The following is a 19,661-nucleotide window of genomic DNA, read 5'->3' as shown; positions in this document are numbered from 1 at the left end:
CCCATTGGGGGAGAGGGGCGGTAATATAAATCTAATAAACAAACAAACTATCCCATCTATTCTTCTCAGCAAATTAACATACTTAAAGATTAGGTGGTAATTTCTTGATGTATGGCATTGTTACAATCTGTGTGATATGCCTAGAGTTTCTAAAAATAAAAGATGTGGCTGCTGCTTAGCACTGAGGCTAGAAAAGGAGTACCCCAGTTGTTGCCTTTTGGAGCCCGTATTGGTTGGGCTTTCTGTGCTAGCTACCCAGTCTATTTGGGAAGGAGGGTTTTATAACAATACCATAGATCTTCTGTGCTCTTTCCCATGAAGGAAATTTAATCTGAACATCTGCCTTAAGTATTTCACCTTTTTGGAAAAGGGGGGCAGAGAGGTAATGAAGGGCTGCAAATTGGTGCTAAAGTTGGCAGGCCCAGTGTGGGTTAGGGTGGTTTTGTTTTGTTTTTCCTTTCCTTTCCTTTCCTTTCCTTTCCTTTCCTTTCCTCCCCCCCCCCCCCCCCCCGGTATTGATGAATACCAAGTGTGGCTAAAAAGATGACAAAGGAAGGGGAATGTGGGAGAGAATGAGGAAAACTGTGAAAAAATTAACAGCGAGAGCGTGCACACCTGCAGCGCTAGGGTTAAAAGGGATGGGGGAAATCCGTGTGGGCAATAAAATGGCTGTTAGGACTGGAGAGGGCCCTTCCTTTTCCATTCTGTTAAATGCTGCTAATTGCAATTAGTCCTATTAGCACTAATGGGTCTGAGCACAGGGCCCTCTTCTGCACACCCAGTGGAGAATGTGGAGCGCTTGGTGTTCCTTTTTAGCTCTGCAAAATAAGACCAGGATGTGTCAGAGCATGAATTGATGATACTTCTGGGAGGTTCCTGCCTGAATGATGATAAATAGCAGCTGGATCAAACCTGGGAGTGAAATGGAAAAATCTGACCCAAGAAGGTGCAGACTCTTTTGGGGGGGAGGGACGTAGGGAAACTGAGGCATGGCATATTGTAGCTATAACTTTGACTCACAACTTTGAGGGTTCATTCTAGGTCCCTCCTGTTCCTTCTTACCTTGGACCCCAGAAATCCTTCTTTTATATATTTGTGGAAATGTTACAGCTCAGGGATATGGGACTTGCTGTGTGCATAGGTATACAAGGAAGAGTCCTTAGCAATCTCTAGATCAGCCTTTCTCAACCTTTTGACCCTGGAGTCAAATATTGAAATATTGTTCAGGCCTCGGGGAACCCCTGCACATTCAGACTCAAGTATAGGCCTGAAGTTACAAAATTATTGTATTTGTTTCACATGTAGGGCTGTATATGTTCATTAACAGTGTTCTTAAACTAAAAATAAAGAATGAAACTTACCTCTTTAATGTGAAGTTGCCCAAATTTAAAATATTTTTTTAAATAAATCATGATCTCCCAGGGAACCCCTAGTGTACTCTTGTGGAACCTGAGGGGTCCACGGAACCCTGGTTGAGAAAGCCTGCTCTAGATGGATGCAAGGAAAAAAGGCTTGGTCTCTGCCAATCAGTGTACATTTGCAGGATATCTGCCACAGGGATTTTTTCATATATCTGCTACTGGACTACCCCCCCCCAATCAGTTACAAGATAGCATAGGCAAGTTTGTTGTTGTTGTTTATTCGTTTAGTCGCTTCCGACTCTTCGTGACTTCATGGACCAGCCCACGCCAGAGCTTCCTGTCGGTCATCAACACCCCCAGCTCCCCCAGGGACGAGTCCGTCACCTCTAGAATATCATCCATCCATCTTGCCCTTGGTCGGCCCCTCTTCCTTTTGCCTTCCACTCTCCCTACCATCAGCATCTTCTCCAGGGTGTCCTGTCTTCTCATTATGTGGCCAAAGTATTTCAGTTTTGCCTTTAATATCATTCCCTCAAGTGAGCAGTCTGGCTTGATTTCCTGGAGGATGGACTGGTTGGATCTTCTTGCAGTCCAAGGCACTCTCAGAATTTTCCTCCAACACCACAGTTCAAAAGCATCAATCTTCCTTCTCTCAGCCTTCCTTATGGTCCAGCTCTCGCAGCCATATGTTACTACAGGGAACACCATTGCTTTAACTATGCGGGCCTTTGTTGTCAGTGTGATGTCTCTGCTCTTAACTATTTGATCGAGATTTGTCATTGCTCTTCTTCCAAGGATTAAGCGTCTTCTGATTTCCTGACTGCAGTCAGCATCTGCAGTAATCTTTGCACCTAGGAATACAAAGTCTTTCACTGCTTCTACATTTTCTCCCTCTATTTGCCAGTTATCAATCAAGCTGGTTGCCATAATCTTGGTTTTTTTGAGGTTTAGCTGCAAACCAGCTTTTGCACTTTCTTCTTTCACCTTCATCATAAGGCTCCTCAGTTCCTCTTCACTTTCAGCCATCAAGGTGGTATCATCTGCATATCTGAGATTGTTAATGTTTCTTCCAGAGATTTTAACTCCAGCCTTGGATTCCTCAAGGCCAGCTTGTCGCATGATGTGTTCTGCATACAAGTTGAATAGGTAGGGTGAGAGTATACAGCCCTGCCGTACTCCTTTCCCAATCTTAAACCAGTCTGTTGTTCCGTGGTCTGTTCTTACTGTTGCTACTTGGTCATTATACAGATTCTTCAGGAGGCATACAAGATGACTTGGTATCCCCATACCACTAAGAACTTGCCACAATTTGTTATGGTCCACACAGTCAAAGGCTTTAGAATAGTCAATAAAACAGAAATAGATGTTTTTCTGAAACTCCCTGGCTTTTTCCATTATCCAGCGGATATTGGCAATTTGGTCTCTAGTTCCTCTGCCTTTTCTAAACCCAGCTTGTACATCTGGCAATTCTCGCTCCATGAACTGCTGAAGTCTACCTTGCAGGATCTTGAGCATTACCTTACTGGCATGTGAAATGAGTGCCACTGTTCGATAGTTTGAACATTCTTTAGTGTTTCCCTTTTTTGGTATGGGGATATAAGTTGATTTTTTCCAGTCTGATGGCCATTCTTGTGTTTTCCAAATTTGCTGGCATATAGCATGCATTACCTTGACAGCATCATCTTGTAAGATTTTGAACAGTTCAGCTGGGATGCCATCGTCTCCTGTTGCCTTGTTATTAGCAATGCTTCTTAAGGCCCACTCAACCTCACTCTTCAGGATGTCTGGCTCTAGCTCACCGACCACACCGTCAAAGCTATCCCCGATATTGTTATCCTTCCTATACAGGTCTTCCGTATATTCTTGCCACCTTTTCTTGATCTCTTCTTCTTCTGTTAGGTCCTTGCCATCTTTGTTTTTGATCATACCCATTTTTGCCTGGAATTTACCTCCAATGTTTCTAATTTTCTGGAAGAGGTCTCTTGTCCTTCCTATTCTATTGTCTTCTTCCACTTCCGCACATTGCTTGTTTAAAAATAATTCCTTATCTCTTCTGGCTAACCTCTGGAATTTTGCATTTAATTGGGCATATCTCCCCCTATCACTGTTGCCTTTTGCTTTCCTTCTTTCTTGGGCTACTTCTAGTGTCTCAGCAGACAGCCATTTTGCCTTCTTGGTTTTCTCTTTCTTTGGGATGTATTTTGTTGCCGCCTCCTGAACAATGCTGCCAACTTCTGTCCAGAGTTCTTCCGGGACCCTATCTACTAAGTCATAGATGGTGTATTTATTACTGCTTATTATTACTACCACAAATTTGAATGGAGTTCTTTAATTTGCATAGTTAAAGTAGCATAATTGTTGATGGTCTTGGAATATAGCATGTTTCATTTATTTCCCTTTTTTTCTAACTACATAAGTGAAATGGCCCAAACAGTTTCTTAAAATTTATAAAGGGCATGGCAGAGCAGGAAATAACTTAAAAAGGACTAATTTGGTTCATAGGAAAGGACTAATTTGGCTCATAGGAAAGACAGCTGGAAAAGGTTACAGTGACTGGAAAGCGGAAAAAAGAAAAAGCTCTGGCACTAATGGCACTCAGCACTTTGGGGAAACTGTGGAGGAATGAAGACCAGGTCCTGTGTGGGTGTGGTTAATTAGGATGGTAAGCCTCCCAAGATGTATGGAATCTGATGGACTCTTGAGCACTGCAGGGAATTGTCCAGAAGCTACAATAGGTGATTTTGTTGAAGCTGTTATTGACCTATGGAATAGGGAAACAGAATAGGCCACTGAAACAACCCCTACTAAGTATCAGCTTCAGGGCTGTGGGACCTGGGCTTCTCCTGGTTACCCTGGAGAGAGCTCCAGGGGAATGAAGCAGGCCAGGAGGCAGCTTGAGCATGAGTGGTATAAGTGGTATGAGAGCCAGTGTGGTCTAGTGGTTAAGGCTCCAGGGTAGAAACCAGGAGATTGAGAGTTCTAGGCCTGCCTTAGGCATGAAAGCTGGCTGGGTGACCTTGGGCCAGTCACTCTCTCTCAGCCCAACTCCCCTCACAGGGTTGTTGTTGTGGGGAAAATAGGAGAAGGAAGGAGCATTAGGTATGTTCCCTGACTTGAGTTATTTATAAAAATAATAAAGGCGGGATAAAAAAAATCTAAAAAAAGATTGAATGAATAATTCACATTGAAGCCAACTGGATATTACTTCAGTGCCTACTGCATGGCACTGAGGACTGCAGAGAAGGCTTACTTTGTAGCCTCCCTTGCATCCTCAGCTAGCTGTCCAGTAAGATTCTATAGGGTGGCCAAGGAGTTATTGTCATCTGCTCTAGAAAGCCCAATGTTGCAGCTCTCAAAGAATTGGTGTGACAGATTGTGAAGCACTTTTATGCCAACTTAAAGGACGCTTTTAATACAGGTCACAATGTGCAATATACCACTTGGTCTAATTGTGTGGGATCACTTTCCGTTTTATGAAGCCTCAGGTCATAGACAAGATGGTTTTAGTTCTCTGGCCTATGACATGCTCCTTTAACTCCTGCTGATCTTGACTTATTCATGCTAGTTGAGGGAGGTTCTCTAGGTGGATCCAGAAAGTGGTGAATCCATTCCTTTGTGAGGAAGCGGTACCTCCAGCTTTAAAAGAGACAGTGCTCTGTCCAGTCTTGAAGAAGGTCTCTGTAGATTCAGAGGATTTGAACAAATACTGCCTTATTGTAAATATTGCTTGTTTGGGTAAGTTGCTTCTACACAGTTGCCAGTGTTCTTGAGTATAAACAGCTATCTTGATCTTTTTCAGTCTGGGGTCTGGCTCCGTTTTGGAAAATTATCAGCCTGATAATTGTGAAAAAAAGGCAAAGGGAGTGTGACTCCTTTGATTTTGTTTGATGTTATACCTGTCAATACTGTTGACACAGTCTCTTTCTGGACTGTCTTCATAAGCTGTGGGCTCATGTCTGTGTCCACGCTTTGCTTCTACTTTCCAGGGCAGCCTCAGAGAGCAGTATGGTGACTGTGCTTCTGGACCCTGGGCTGATGCTACCCATGGGTGTTCCAAAACATCTTTCCCTCTTTGAATCTGAATGTCTAAAGAGCCCTGTGGCTGTTCCTAGACCCACTGCTGTTACTGGAATCCTAAGTAAACTCTGTGTCCAGAAGTGCCTACTGCCAACTTCAGCTTGTACATCAACTGTGACCTTTCCTGGATAGTCTTGCAATGTTCATGCCTTGATCACTTTAGACTTCAATTACTGTAATGTACTCTGTTTGGGGCTTCCCTTGTGCTTGGTCTGGAAGCTGGAGCTGGGGAAAACTGGCCAGGTTGCTGAGCAGGGCACTTGAAGTATGTACTGAAGCAGCTGCACTGGCCACCAATTAGCTGGTGAGCCAAGTTCAAGATTTTGTTTATGGCATCGAAGGACACTTGATAAGCCATCTCCATCTTTACTGTTAAAGATCTTATTGACTGCTGAAATTGTTGGGGAGATCCTTACTGCATCTGCCTAGATCTAGAGATTGGACTTGGAATTGCTTGCAGATAGGCTTTTTCTTGTGCTGGCACCTACACTTTGGGAAGCTCTCTCCCCTGAAATTCATGGCAGCCTATTGCTGGAAGAGAGAGGCACACACATTAACCCTCACCTTGAGATGCATCTGTGGAACCCACTGATAAGGAATTCAGGGAAGGCTAACGGTTTTAATGTGTTTAGGCAAGGTCCTGAGACATTCTTGTTAATAAAGATGGCACTGGAGGCTGTTTTCTTTCTTTTGTAGCATACTGACCTCCCAAGTTAACCAATCAATAACAATTAAAATTAAAACAATTTTAAAAGACCAGGATGAGCAGGATACTTAGGGTGGGGAAGTGAGAATTTTGCAGGCTCACTGGTGTCTGTGGGTACCAGATTCTCATTAGCGTGTGAATTAGCATGTAAATTGAGTTGTCCCACAATGCAACTCTGAGGAAGCTGTTTGTTTCCACTCCCATTTCCTCTTTCTCTCTTCCTCCATCTTCCACCCAGGGAGAAGCAAGCATGCTGCTCTGTTCTCCATTCATCAGGGCCATGTGCTCGGGCCTTGATGAAGGATTCTGCCCCTTTCTTCCACACAGCCCTTGGCAGCAAAATAGGGCTGAGGGTTTAGGGCAAAACTAAGTATTTAGAAAGAAAAGAAGAACAAAGGAACTTCATCTTTTCCACCAAGATGGATGTAACAGAACAACAAAGAATAAAGTCAGTAAGATTCTTTTCACTTCTTAATTTACTCTGTCTAAGCATGTAATTCTTTATGCTTGGGAGGGCTGAATGTGTAAGAACAATAACCTGTGTTTCTCTGACATGCTCATTGAAGCTATCTGAGATAATTTTCTTTTTCTGTGTCAGCTTCTCAGCTGTGTTATAAGCTCGGCTCCATTTCAGTGGTTCTAGCAGGCCACTGAATTGGCTTCACCTATGACATCTCAGACTGATCTCTTCACCCAGGCCTTCTGTAGATGATATGGGATGGGATTAATAGTTTTTGTTTCTGGTTCCTTCCTTCCTCATCTTATTGTAGATCATGTGTACGTGTGTAAAATATGTACACACACAGAGAGAGGCACACACATTAACCCTCACCTTGAGATGCATCTGTGGAACCCACTGATAAGGAATTCAGGGAAGGCTAACGGTTTTAATGTGTTTAGGCAAGGTCCTGAGACATTCTTGATAATAAAGATGGCACTGGAGGCTGTTTTCTTTCTTTTGTAGCATACTGACCTCCCAAGTTAACCAATCAATAACAATTAAAATTAAAACAATTTTAAAAGACCAGGATGAGCAGGATACTTAGGGTGGGGAAGTGAGAATTTTGCAGGCTCACTGGTGTCTGTGGGTACCAGATTGGGGATTCCAGATTATGATATAATCTCAGGTTCCAGAACTTTTCTTCTTTAAGTGAGCTGCCCAAAAGTGCCCCCCCTCCAGCTTCCTGCACACCTCCCTTGTACTCACTGCCAGGATTATTATCTGTGTAAAATGTATGGCATTTCTTCCAATACCACTCAAAATCTCCATTAAATTTTAATGGGATCAAGTTTGGCACCATCTGCAGCAGAATGGTATAAATTGCTAAATTGATTTTCCCCCACAAACGGCTTTTCCTTCAATCTCCTACTTGGATGATCTTGTTGTTCATCTATTGCCTTTCCTCTGGATCTTTCCATCTCTCCTAACCCTGCAGGGGTCTCTGGAAATGGGCTTGCCCTGGGGCAAGAGGTGCAGCAACGGCTCCGCCAGCTGCTCACCCACTTACGCAGGTAATCGGGGACTGTCCCTTTAACAGACTGAATGCGTGAGCTTGTCCAGATTAAAAAGCCGCTGTGCAACATGTTTTCTCCTTTTGGTGATGCCCCGTTTTGCTCAGCTTCTGCTCGGCTTCAGTCGGGATTCCCCCTGCATCAGGAGCAAAGTCCTTTGGAAATCTGTGTTCCTTCAGGAGTTAAATCTACCAGTGGTATGTCTCTCTCTCTGAGCCTGTGCAGCTGGGATCTTGCCTCTCCAGTGGCTGCATGTGCTGTGGCAGAATTCCCGGTTGCTGCTCTGGAAACCAACGGTGCCAGGGAAGAATGTGCCAGCTCAGCGGATCAGTCCAGAGAATGTGAGGAGACTAGAGAGGGGAAGAGATTGTGCCCAGAGCACCTTCTCTGCCCATTTCATCTCCATCCCCTGCTGTCTAATGACATCTCCTGACTCTTCTACTTGCAGGCATAAAGTGCAGCAAGAGCAGCATCATGTCTGACGGCAAGGAGTGGGCCACCCTCAGCCCGGAGGAGTTCACCCAGCTGCAGAAGTATATTGACTGTGAGTCCTTTTCCTTCTCCCCTTATGCCACTAGGCTGCCCCCCACCCCTTGATAGGAATAGAGGCAAGCAGTCCCCATGGGCAGGCCAGGACCATTAGAGCTAGAACTCCCTCTCTAAGATCAGAGGCCATGCCAACTCCTTAGAACTTGAACCTGGTTTACTTCAGCCTTGAGAAAGGAGGAGAAGCCATTTCTGTGCCGGTCCACGCAAGGCTCATAGGATAATTCTTTTGTGCTACCCCATGTCCATCTGTTCCCTCCCTCCCTCCACTCTACCACCCCCCCACCCTCCCAAACTTCGTAGTATTGGCTTGATATCTCACGTGGTATGCTGAAATCACAGTTGAGTATCCACAGGAAGGGACAGTCTAGTTTGTGAGGAATCTGCTGGGCAAGATAATCTTTAGGCTTTGGCTTATCTTGAATTAAAATTCTTGGGCCATCCTACAAAGTTAGATGCCCAACGTTTTAATGCCCCACATTCAGAAAGTTCTGAAATTGTGCCAGCTGGATTGGACATCTCACTGCAGCCTTCTGATATTTAGACCACGTTGAAACTTAGGACAGAATTCACAGAGTTCTGATTCTTGGCCAATTCATGTGTTCTGCCTGACACATCTCCTGGTTATGGCATGTACTGCATCAGGATTCCTACAGTGTTTTTTCCCCCTTGTCAGTCTTCACTTTTCTTTGCTCCACAGATAGCAGCAAGAAAGTGCAGGATGTGCTGAAGGAATTCTATGGGGAGGGTACATTGTCCCAGCATCTGCAAGGGGATGTGAGTATCCTCCTCTTCCTCCCTCCCAAACATCTTCATCTTTTCCATTGCTAGGTTGTATATTTGCCTTAAGTGTTTACAGGCAAGGTGACCTTGCAAATCAATATGATGTATTTCCAAAAGCTATGTACCACTTTGGGCATCTTCTGTGTTTCACACATAGAACCTGTGTTTCCATTGTGCTTAACTGCATCATGGGATGTCATGGGGGACAGTAAAAGTGTCATATAAACTCTGAAACCCAGCTGTTTGACCCAGAGTGGGTTAGTTTTAGCTCCAAAGAGACCTGATCTTGTTTGCAATTAAATCACTTCTCCATCAACTCACTCCGCTATGTCATAACGATACTTTGTAAAGATTAATGGTCCTTCCCAGTGTCTATGATCACGATAATGTCCTAGAGAGGCCCCATGAAAATGGAGCTGCATTTAGGAAGATGGTTCATCTGTGTAGCTGTTTTGGTTTCAGCCACTCTTTGGTCACACTGGGGTTGCGCATGAGAAAAAGGAGCAGAAACAAGTGGGGTAGTACAGTATGTGGCTCTCTGAAGCCTATCCAGGGTAGCACGATCCCTGTATTGCTCATGCCTATCTCCCTCCTGGAGGAAAATAAAAAAAAATGTAGGAATGGTGAGGGAAGTGACTGCAGTCAGCCTTCTTTGTAGCAGTTGCAGGGGGTGGGGTGGGGACTAAGAACATGGCTGCTGTCTGATCCAGCTATTCCAGATGGTGTGCTGCTGGCATATGAAAGTGAGATACCAGCTGGGTCAGCTGTGCTATACAAACAGAGCCATAGAATTATAGGGAGGGCTTTGTAGGCATTGTAGTCCAATACCCAGTTCAGGACAGGAAATCCAGTGCTGGAGCTAGAAGATATCAATCAGATTCTGATTGAAGACTTCCAGCAGAGAGAAGCCCCCTCCCCAAGTAATTGGTTCGGTTGTCAAACTTTCATACGATTAAAAGGTTTCTCCTAATGTTTAGATAACACTTACCATTTTGTAATCTAGATCTAGTTCTACTCCCAGGAGAGGCAGAGAACAACCCTTTGCCCAGTCTTGTGTGATAACTCTTTCCAAAACTACCTGAGGGACTCTCATATCCCCTCTTGGTCTTCTCTTTAAGGCTACAGCCTCCTCAAGGCTACAGGCTACAAATACCCATTTCCTTTCCTATTTCTTCATAAGACTTATTTCCTGTACTCCCAAATGTCTTTGTTGCCATCCTCTGAACCAGTTTCACTGTGTCTGTATCAGTGGTAGGCAACATGGTGACCTTCAAATGTTTTGGACTCAGCTCTAGTCTGCATGACCAATAGCAGGAAGTTGTTGTAGGCCAAAATGTTTGGAAAGTACTGCGTTGTCTAGCTCCAGTCTATGTCCTTCTCAAAATGTTTCTTGCTTAGAACTGAAAGCATAACTTCAAGTACAGTCTGAAGTATTATTATCATTACCACTACTACAGCAGCTTGGTTGTGCTCCTGGCTCTTCTTTTGTTTCATTAACTAAATTTCTTTTTTTTCTACTATTCATCCCTGTTTTCTACTATTTCCCCTACCCACCCACCAACCTATGAAGAACTTGGCCTTTGTTTTTTGCTTTCCATTCTGTCAGTTATCTGAGGATTTATTTCTGCCTTCTGAGGTGTTGTGAATCTTCTAACTTTTATGTTACTCTCAGATCTGATATTCTCCCACTCCTTCATCTAAACTGAACACATTCAGAAGTGTAAAACTCAGTTATGTGTCCGCCTCTCATGACCTCCCTCCAGGCTCTGTGATTATTGCAGTATCATCTTCTAGTCTGCAATGAACTAGCTTTTTAACCAAAATCTCAAATATGAGTTTTTGTCCCACAATCCCTTTTGCTAATTTTACTGATTTATTTTAGTCTACTTATATTCCATCTTTCTGTTCAAAGAGAACATTTAAGTTGGCTTATATTATAAAACTGACTTTAGCCCCCCTTCCTATATTCTGAGATTCTACAGCTCCACTATGGCTTATCCTAAACCTGCCTCCCCCCTACCCACATCACGCCACATGTTCTTCTCGTTTGAACTCCTCTTCCTGTGTGATGATTCCTTCCTGGGTCCATTAATCACAATTCCATTAGTACCAGGAGCAGCCAAGCGGTGTGGAACATCTACCTCCCTTCCCATTAAAATGAAAAAGGAAGAGAATTTTTTTACCATTCCCTGCATACAATAATATATCTAGCACTGAAGTGACACGTTATTATCTGACTCAAAGCTCCACTTTTGGCACAATCAATAGAGCATGTCAGTAGCTGTGATTCCTCGCATTCTTTGCTTTTGCTTCGCCTTATTCCTCTAATAATGCTGTTCTCAGTTAATAGACTTTGAAGGCTTCAAGCTCTTCCTGAAATCTTACCTGGAAGCTGAGGAGATCTCAGATGAACTTTGCTGTCATCTCTTCATGTCTTTCCAGACTACAGCAGGACAAGCCACAAAAGAGCCAGGTATGCCATCTGGAAACTGCCTCCCATAGAATATGGTCTTTCCTCTGAGGGTTTGGGGAAGGCGGTGGGTTTGCATCATTTCTGTCCCCTCCTTGTCCAATCTCTCTCTTTGTTAAGGATCTCTTTGATGAGGGTTGGGTTTAGCAGCTGGAATACCTAGCAGTTCCTAGGATGAAGGATTACTGGCACATCTTAACCCAGTGTACTCTCTGCTTTTCAGCCAGTGGTTTTGTTTGCGTCAATGACGTCTCTTGTTACTTCTCCCTGCTAGAAGGTGGGAGGCCCGAAGACAAATTGGAATGTGAGTACTGCAAAGGATCAAGAGAGCAGGAGTAGCAGCCAAAGATCTTGGTTTAGAGCTTGGTTTTTGGTGGATGAGTGGGGAGGAGAGGCACATTTTGACAGGGGAAATCTGGTCTTGGCAGTTCTTCAGGACAGAGAATCAACTTAGTGTCATTAAGATATCGCCTGCCTGCCTGCCTGCCTGCCTGCCTGCCTCCCTGCCTGCCTGCCTGCCTGCCTGCCTCCCTTCCTTCCTTCCTTCCTTCCTTCCTTCCTTCCTTCCTTCCTTCCTTCCTTCCTTCCTTCCTTCCTTCCTTCCTGTCTCCCTCCCTCCCTCCCTTCCTTCCTTCCTTCCTTCCTTCCTTCCTTCCTTCCTTCCTTCCTTCCCACACACTCATAAATATCACTTCAACATCCCAAGAGTCACCTCCCAAATATATTATCATAAGTACGTATAATTTTGATTAATTTTTACTTACTTTCCTATGGAAGAATTTTAACTGGCTTGATATTCAGAGGGGTAACAACACAAGAATGCCTCTGATGTTCTAAATTTGTAGAAGTCCTTTGAAACCTTTTCTGGAAACTGACCTTTTAAAATGTTGGGGAATTTGTGCAGGGTGTGTGCGAAAGAAATTGATCTTGCTCTCCAACGGAAGAAGCCTGCTTTAATAATATGCTTGATAGGCAGAGTTGCATGTATTTGGTGATCCCTCATCTAGAAGCTTCCATTCCTGATTTCCTTTTTGTCTCCCACAGTCACCTTCAAGCTTTATGACAAAGATGGAAATGGTCTTCTTGACAATTCAGTAAGTAGCATGAGGCCATGGAAGATTATAAACTTTTGGTACCGGATCCCATCTCCCTATTCCTTTTGCTTCTGCCTTTGGCAGAAGAACTAGTTTATCCACACCACCCACACACACCCACACACACACAAAACACAGTGCTCAGCTTTTTGTGCTAGAATAGGCCCAAGATATTTTGATGCCAAATCTTTTCGTACAAATCTTTCCAAAGTCATGCTGCGGACAAAGCATTCGGCTACAATTGCTAATCCACCTGCTAGTATGTATCAGTCTGATTCTTGTTGGTTCCTGTTTGTTTAGCACCAAAAGGTACCATTTTTTTTTTGGTTCAAGGACCGCACATGGCTTCTGAGCAGTGTGCAGTGAACTTGCTCCAAGGGCTGTGGTGAGCCCACAACAAAAATTAAATTTGGTTTGATTTAATGTAAGTATAAATGTAATCACTGTTAAATCAAGTTAATTAAATGGAGTTAAAATAATTCTTAGAAGTTTTAGGAATGAGGATTCCCCTTTCATATTATAAATGATATTTTGGTAAAACTTTTGAAGGTACTCTGGAGACCACATCCTGTGGAAGCTTTGGGAGAAGAAATTTGTTCCCTTCTAATTAAACAGCTGCATGGCAGGAAGGAAATCAGCAGGTGACACTTTGCCCCATCATTGCATCTCCTGGAAAACAAAAATAGCTCATTTTCAGCAGGCTAGGACATACTGCTTCTGTCTGACTCCTCTCTGCTCTCTGATAAGAGCTGAGGGAACCTGCTTTTAATCTGAGCTCTAAACTTACCTCTCTAGGTCAGTCTTCAACAAAACTGTTCCCCTTGATGCATTGGGCTACCACATCATGGACATCTCTTGTTAGGAATTCTGAGAACCATAGTCTAACATGGTTGGAGGTGCCAGGCTGGCAAATGCTTGCACGTTGGCCCTTTCATATGAGCCACCGCATTTTAATACTGGTCCTAAACTGTGTTGTTCTCTAGGAGGTAGATCGCATCATCACACAGATGATGCGCGTAGCTGAATATCTGGACTGGGATGTCACTGAGCTTAAACCAGTAAGTGCAGAATTCCTTCAATTGCTTCTTGTATCCCTTCCCCATCTACATATATATATATATATATATGTATGCATGCATGCATGCATGCATGCGTATATCACCATGATGGGCTCTGTTGGCTCCAGAAGGAAGGTGTCTGTGTCAGGGGCTCTGGAACCGGGGTTGCTATCAAGGATAATTTTTGCAACAGCACCAAAAGAGAAAGAGTCCATATTGTATAACTTTAGGAGGAAAGAGGAGGAGTCAGTTGGAAGGGAAGGAACCTAGAGCTAAGTGAGATAGAGCAGGATGTGACATCTGTATGTAGAATCAGTATTTGGTTAATGGGACTTACCTAATAGAATGATGTCTTCCTTTCCTGCTTCTCTTCTGTTAAGAGATGAGAGAGGTTTTGAGTTTTCTGGGCTTCTGAGGAGGGCTGTTGTTTTTGTCTGTTCGTATGTTTTTGGCAAGAGATAGAATGGCTGAGAGTATAAGCTCTTGTCCCACATTTCTGCTCATTAGTTGTTGCCATTCAGTTATGTATGCAGAAGAATGGGGGATGCTGGATGGTTATGAGAGATAATTAAGTGTTATTGTTTCGAATTATTTACACTGAAGGACAGGTTGTCCTAATTCTGGAGGAATGTGATTAGCTCTATGCCTGATTTTAGGTACAGCATTATCTTAACTTGGGGTTTCTTTTCTCTTTATTAATGGAGCTTTTTTCAACTATTTGCATCAATGAGGTCCTGGGAATGAGGAGCCCATTCAGTGTTGTGAATGAGGAAAAAGTGGTACTTGCTTTATGCTGCAGTTAATTGTAGCCTATTGGGTACCCCTTTTACAAGAATGATGTGCTGTCTTGAAATGTTCCTCTTAAAATGAGGGTGGCACACCAATTTGGGACAAACGAAATGGAACAAGCACTGAAATTGTTCCCTCCTAAGGCTCCGTTTTTTGGATCTTCCCTTCCCCCCCCAGATCCTGCAGGAGATGATGCGTGAAATTGATTACGACAGCAGCGGGACCGTGTCTCTCTCTGAATGGCTCCGCGGTGGTGCCACCACTGTCCCCCTCCTGGTGCTACTTGGGCTGGAGGCGGTAAGTGCAGGGGACAAAGGCCTTTTTTGCCTTGGTTCCAACTCACTGTCAAATGTGGTGTTTTGATTTTCCTTGTGCAACACGTGATAAGGAAAGCAATTGGTTGATTTCTTTGGCTTTCCTGATCCATCTTCTTCCCATAAGGTCACAAGAATAGGAATGCTGGTCTGGCTGCAGGACTCTGTCTCTTGCCTCTAGGCGCCTTCCAGTGACCCTGCTCCTGTCTCCCATTCTGTTGTACCCCAGGGCGAATCAAGTTAAACGTTTTAAAAAACAGTTCAGAATCACAGAGAACTGAGTCATAAGCAGCACTTTTACTTAGGATTTTTCTCCCCTTTTTTCTCTTTTTCTATAGACAACAAACAAGGAATTACCTATTTCTCCATGCTCCTGGCGGGGAGGGGCTGTTCTGGCATGCCACTCTTCTGCATTTTAGCCTTGCCCTAAACTGGTAGCGGCCATGGAGTTAAAGCACTTAGAGGAGGGTTGAGTCAGTAGTCTAGCACCGTTTGCACTTCTGCTGCCAGCTCTGGGTCCATTGGGGACTGCAGCAGAACGATGGCATGTAAGGCTGACTGGGGCCTGGAGGAAAAGGCCAGCATCATCCTGAAATGGCCACAGAACCTGCAGCTAAGCACCTGATTTCACCTCTGACATAACGAATGGTGAAAGTAACCAATTTTACATGTTTGCATCAGAGCAGCTTTGGATGTGGGTTGGCTTAAGGGGGAAGTCACTACTCAAACAGCTAAGGAGGACTTAAGGCCACCTCACTCTTGGGCTAAGAACAAGGTGAAGGCATGACAAGACGCGGCAGGAAAATAAAGTGGCCTGGACAAGTGTGTTCCATGGTAGGTGCGAGGTTAAAAAGGGTCGTTGCTTGCCCCTAGGGCACAGCTGTGTGGCCACATAGTGAACTTGGTTGCATTTTTCTCCACAGCAATCTAATTGCTGTTTGAGGAGGAATGAACAGAAATGTCTTTTCTGGGAAGCGTGAATACAATGGGCATTTAGGTACAACTGTCCCATGCATATTCCAAAAGTAATACTATTTTTGTGCTCAGGAAAAAAACCAACTTTTATCCCCAATCCTGCCTCCCCTCCGACCTTCTGTTCCCCCTCAGGGAGCCTCGATACCTCCCCGTCCCTTTGGCTCCCAAACCAGCCGCCCCACCAACCTCTTCCTTAATTGCTGACTTTCTCCGTTGCCTCAGACGATGAAAGACGATGGGCAGCACCTGTGGCGCCTGAAGCACTTTAACCGTCCCGTTTACTGCAATGTGTGTGAGACGCTGCTCTTGGGGCTACGCAAGCAGGGGCTGCGCTGTACTTGTGAGTGAGTCGCTCTGTCCTGGGGTTGTGTGGGGAGAGGGGGTTTGGCTCCACGGTCCTTCCTCCTCCTCCTCTTCCTGGTGGCTCAGGCTTCCAGCACTTCAAGGGGCTTGAGACTATTCTGATGGTGGAAGCAGGAGGGAGGGTTTCCTCCAGCCACTGCTTCCCCTAGGAGATCAAATGAGAAGCTGCGATGTTCCAAGTCACTCCATTGATCCATCTAGCCTAGTTTTGTCAGTCCTGGCTGGCAGTGGCTCTCCAGGGTATCAGACTGAACTTGGTCTGACAGGAGTCTTTCCCAGGCCTCTCTGGAGACGCCGAGAGAAACTGGAACCTCCTGTGTGCAAGGCAGGCACTGTGTCACAAAGCTTGGTCCTTCCTTGAGAATTGCTGTGGTTCTGTGGCTCTTTCACCCCTCTTCTGGCTAACATCTATCATACAGTAGGATGGCATCATATTGTTCAACATACCACCCTGGTGTAGTCTCCCTAGGTGGCCCTGCTGGTTGGGGAATTGCACCAGGTTTGGGTAAGTTGTCTTAGACGTGACCAGAAAGAATGGCGAGAAAAGCACAAAGCTTCCTGTGTTTCCTGTCATCTAGTTCTGCTAAGGAGGTATGGACAAATGCCATGTCCAAAGGCCCCTCCCAGTGTGACTTCAGTTGCACAGTGGCCATTGCTACAATAAAGGTCCTTCCCCTTCTAATGTCACTTGCCCCTTTCTGGGAGGCAACAGTGACATGGAAAGGAGTGATGTGATAAAGGTCTCCTGCAGATCCTGAGATTTCCAGTGTTACTAGAATGGTATGGGGCAGGGCTACATTGCACTGGCACTTGAAAGCTGTGATAAGAACCAAAAAGGACCCCTCTTCCCACAATAGACTCTCCTACCTGTATAGGGAGTGATGTATACATACATTTCAAATCACCAACTATCTGCCAAAGAAGCAGTGCCATGGATTGTATGACTTGTGCCATGTGTTAGTCCTAGTCCAAATCCAGAATTCTGTAACCTAAAATCAGATCTAGTAACTTTATTGCGAAGAAGAGTAGTGTTGTTCAAGGGTTTCTCTTATTGGATCAGATACTATATATTAGGCACAACTGAAATAATCCTAAATTTAGGATTGTACCTAACCCCCCAAAAAGATAAAGGAGTTGTTTATTTTTACTCAATTACAATTTTTCAGAAGTGGGGATTATAGTGGAGAAAATGTTTGGTGAATAATCTAGCACAGGCATGGACTTTTGCCAAACTAGATTTCCAAGTTTCTGTAATAATTCAAATAGTTCCTGGGCAAAGCCTAACAAAAAAATGGAAGGGAACTTTAAGAGCTTCGGTGCAGCATGGCCAGCACTACTATAATGGAGGATGAGGCTTTTAGAGGTTTCTCTTATGGCTGAAATTGTTGTTGTTGTTTATTCGTTCAGTCGCTTCCGACGCTTCGTGACTTCATGGACCAGCCCACACCAGAGCTTCCTGTCGGTCGTCAACACCCCCAGCTCCCCCAGGGACGAGTCCGTCACCTCTAGAATATCATCCTTCATCTTGCCCTTGGTTGGCCCCTCTTCCTTTTGCCCTCCACCCTCCCTAGCATCAGCATCTTCTCCAGGGTGTCCTGTCTTCTCATTATGTGGCCAAAGTATTTCAGTTTTGCCTTGAATATCATTCCCTCAAGTGAGCAGTCTGGCTTGATTTCCTGGAGGATGGACTGGTTGGATCTTCTTGCAGTCCAAGGCACTCTCAGAATTTTCCTCCAACGCCACAGTTCCAAAGCATCGATCTTCCTTCTCTCAGCCTTCCTTATGGTCCAGCTCTCGCAGCCATATGTTACTACGGGGAACACCATTGCTTTAACTATGCGGACCTTTGTTGTCAGTGTGATGTCTCTGCTCTTAACTATTTGATCGAGATTTGTCATTGCTCTTCTCCCAAGGATTAAGCGTCTTCTGATTTCCTGACTGCAGTCAGCATCTGCAGTAATCTTCGCACCTAGAAATACAAAGTCTTTCACTGCTTCTACATTTTCTCCCTCTATTTGCCAGTTACCAATCAAGCTGGTTGCCATAATCTTGGTTTTTTTGAGGTGTAGCTGCAAGCCAGCTTTTGCACTTTCTTCTTTTACCTTCATCATAAGGCTCCTCAGTTCCTCTTCGCTTTCAGCCATCAAAGTGGTATCATCTGCATATCTGAGATTCTTCATGTTTCTTCCAGGGATTTTAACCCCAGCCTTGGATTCCTCAAGTCCAGCATGTCACATGATGTGTTCTGCGTACAAGTTGAATAGGTAGGGTGAGAGTATACAGCCCTGCCGTACTCCTTTCCCAATCTTAAACCAGTCCGTTGTTCCGTGGTCTGCTCTTACTGTTGCTACTTGGTCATTATACAGGTTCTTCAGGAGGCAGACAAGATGACTTGGTATCCCCATACCACTAAGAACTTGCCACAATTTGTTATGGTCCACACAGTCAAAGGCTTTAGAATAGTCAATAAAACAGAAATAGATGTTTTTCTGAAACTCCCTGGCTTTTTCCATTATCCAGCGGATATTGGCAATTTGGTCCCTAGTTCCTCTGCCTTTTCTAAACCCAGCTTGTACATCTGGCAATTCTCGCTCCATGAATTGCTGAAGTCTACCTTGCAGGATCTTGAGCATTACCTTACTGGCATGTGAAATGAGCGCCACTGTTCGATAGTTTGAACATTCTTTAGTGTTTCCCTTTTTTGGTATGGGGATATAAGTTGATTTTTTCCAGTCTGATGGCCATTCTTGTGTTTTCCAAATTTGCTGGCATATAGCATGCATTACCTTGACAGCATCATCTTGCAAGATTTTGAATAGTTCAGCTGGGATGCTGTCATCTCCTGCTGCCTTGTTATTAGCAATGCTTCTTAAGGCCCATTCAACCTCACTCTTCAGGATGTCTGGCTCTAGCTCACTGACCACACCATCAAAGCTATCCCCGATATTGTTATCCTTCCTATACAGGTCTTCTGTATATTCTTGCCACCTTTTCTTGATCTCTTCTTCTTCTGTTAGGTCCTTGCCATCTTTGTTTTTGATCATACCCATTTTGGCCTGGAATTTACCTCCGATGTTTCTAATTTTCTGGAAGAGGTCTCTTGTCCTTCCTATTCTATTGTCTTCTTCCACTTCCGTGCATTGCTTGTTTAAAAATAATTCCTTATCTCTTCTGGCTAACCTCTGGAATTTTGCATTTAATTGGGCATATCTCCCCCTATCACTGTTGCCTTTTGCTTTCCTTCTTTCTTGGGCTACTTCTAGTGTCTCAGCAGACAGCCATTTTGCCTTCTTGGTTTTCTCTTTCTTCGGGATGTATTTTGTTGCCGCCTCCTGAACAATGTTGCCAACTTCTGTCCAGAGTTCTTCCGGGACCCTATCTACTAAGTCCATTCCCTTAAATCTATTCTTCACCTCCACTGCATATTCCTTAGGAATATTAGTGAGCTCATATCTAGCTGATCTGTGGGTCTTCCCTAATCTCTTTAGTCTGATCCTAAATTGTGCAATAAGAAGTTCATGATCTGAACTACAGTCAGCTCCAGGTCTTGTTTTTACCGACTGTATAGATGTCCGCCACCTTTGGCTGCAAAGGATGTAGTCAGTCTTATTTC

General features: G+C 44.3%; 1 protein-coding gene across 5 annotated transcripts in view; it reads left to right on the top strand.

Moving 5' to 3' along the window:
• DGKA (diacylglycerol kinase alpha) overlaps positions 1 to 19,661 on the top strand; it is an 82,330-nt gene that overhangs the window by 41,243 nt on the left and 21,426 nt on the right. For 2 of the 5 annotated variants that reach the window (XM_063293519.1, XM_063293518.1), the window contains exons 2-9: positions 8,105 to 8,200; positions 8,903 to 8,979; positions 11,329 to 11,458; positions 11,679 to 11,759; positions 12,500 to 12,549; positions 13,533 to 13,607; positions 14,574 to 14,693; positions 15,908 to 16,025. In XM_063293519.1, the coding sequence (XP_063149589.1) occupies positions 8,131 to 8,200; positions 8,903 to 8,979; positions 11,329 to 11,458; positions 11,679 to 11,759; positions 12,500 to 12,549; positions 13,533 to 13,607; positions 14,574 to 14,693; positions 15,908 to 16,025 (721 nt within the window). In that variant the 5' untranslated portion in view covers positions 8,105 to 8,130. Of the gene's footprint in view, positions 1 to 7,578; positions 7,998 to 8,104; positions 8,201 to 8,902; positions 8,980 to 11,328; positions 11,459 to 11,678; positions 11,760 to 12,499; positions 12,550 to 13,532; positions 13,608 to 14,573; positions 14,694 to 15,907; positions 16,026 to 16,136; positions 16,554 to 19,661 lie in introns of those variants that run through there. The other 3 variants (XM_063293517.1, XM_063293520.1, XM_063293521.1) reach the window with 3 other exon arrangements.

The sequence above is a fragment of the Candoia aspera genome, chromosome 2 (assembly GCF_035149785.1).
Source record: "Candoia aspera isolate rCanAsp1 chromosome 2, rCanAsp1.hap2, whole genome shotgun sequence".
NCBI classification, from domain to species: domain Eukaryota; kingdom Metazoa; phylum Chordata; class Lepidosauria; order Squamata; family Boidae; genus Candoia; species Candoia aspera.
Note: the sequence above shows the minus strand (reverse complement) of the source record. Positions and strands in the feature narration are given on the sequence as shown.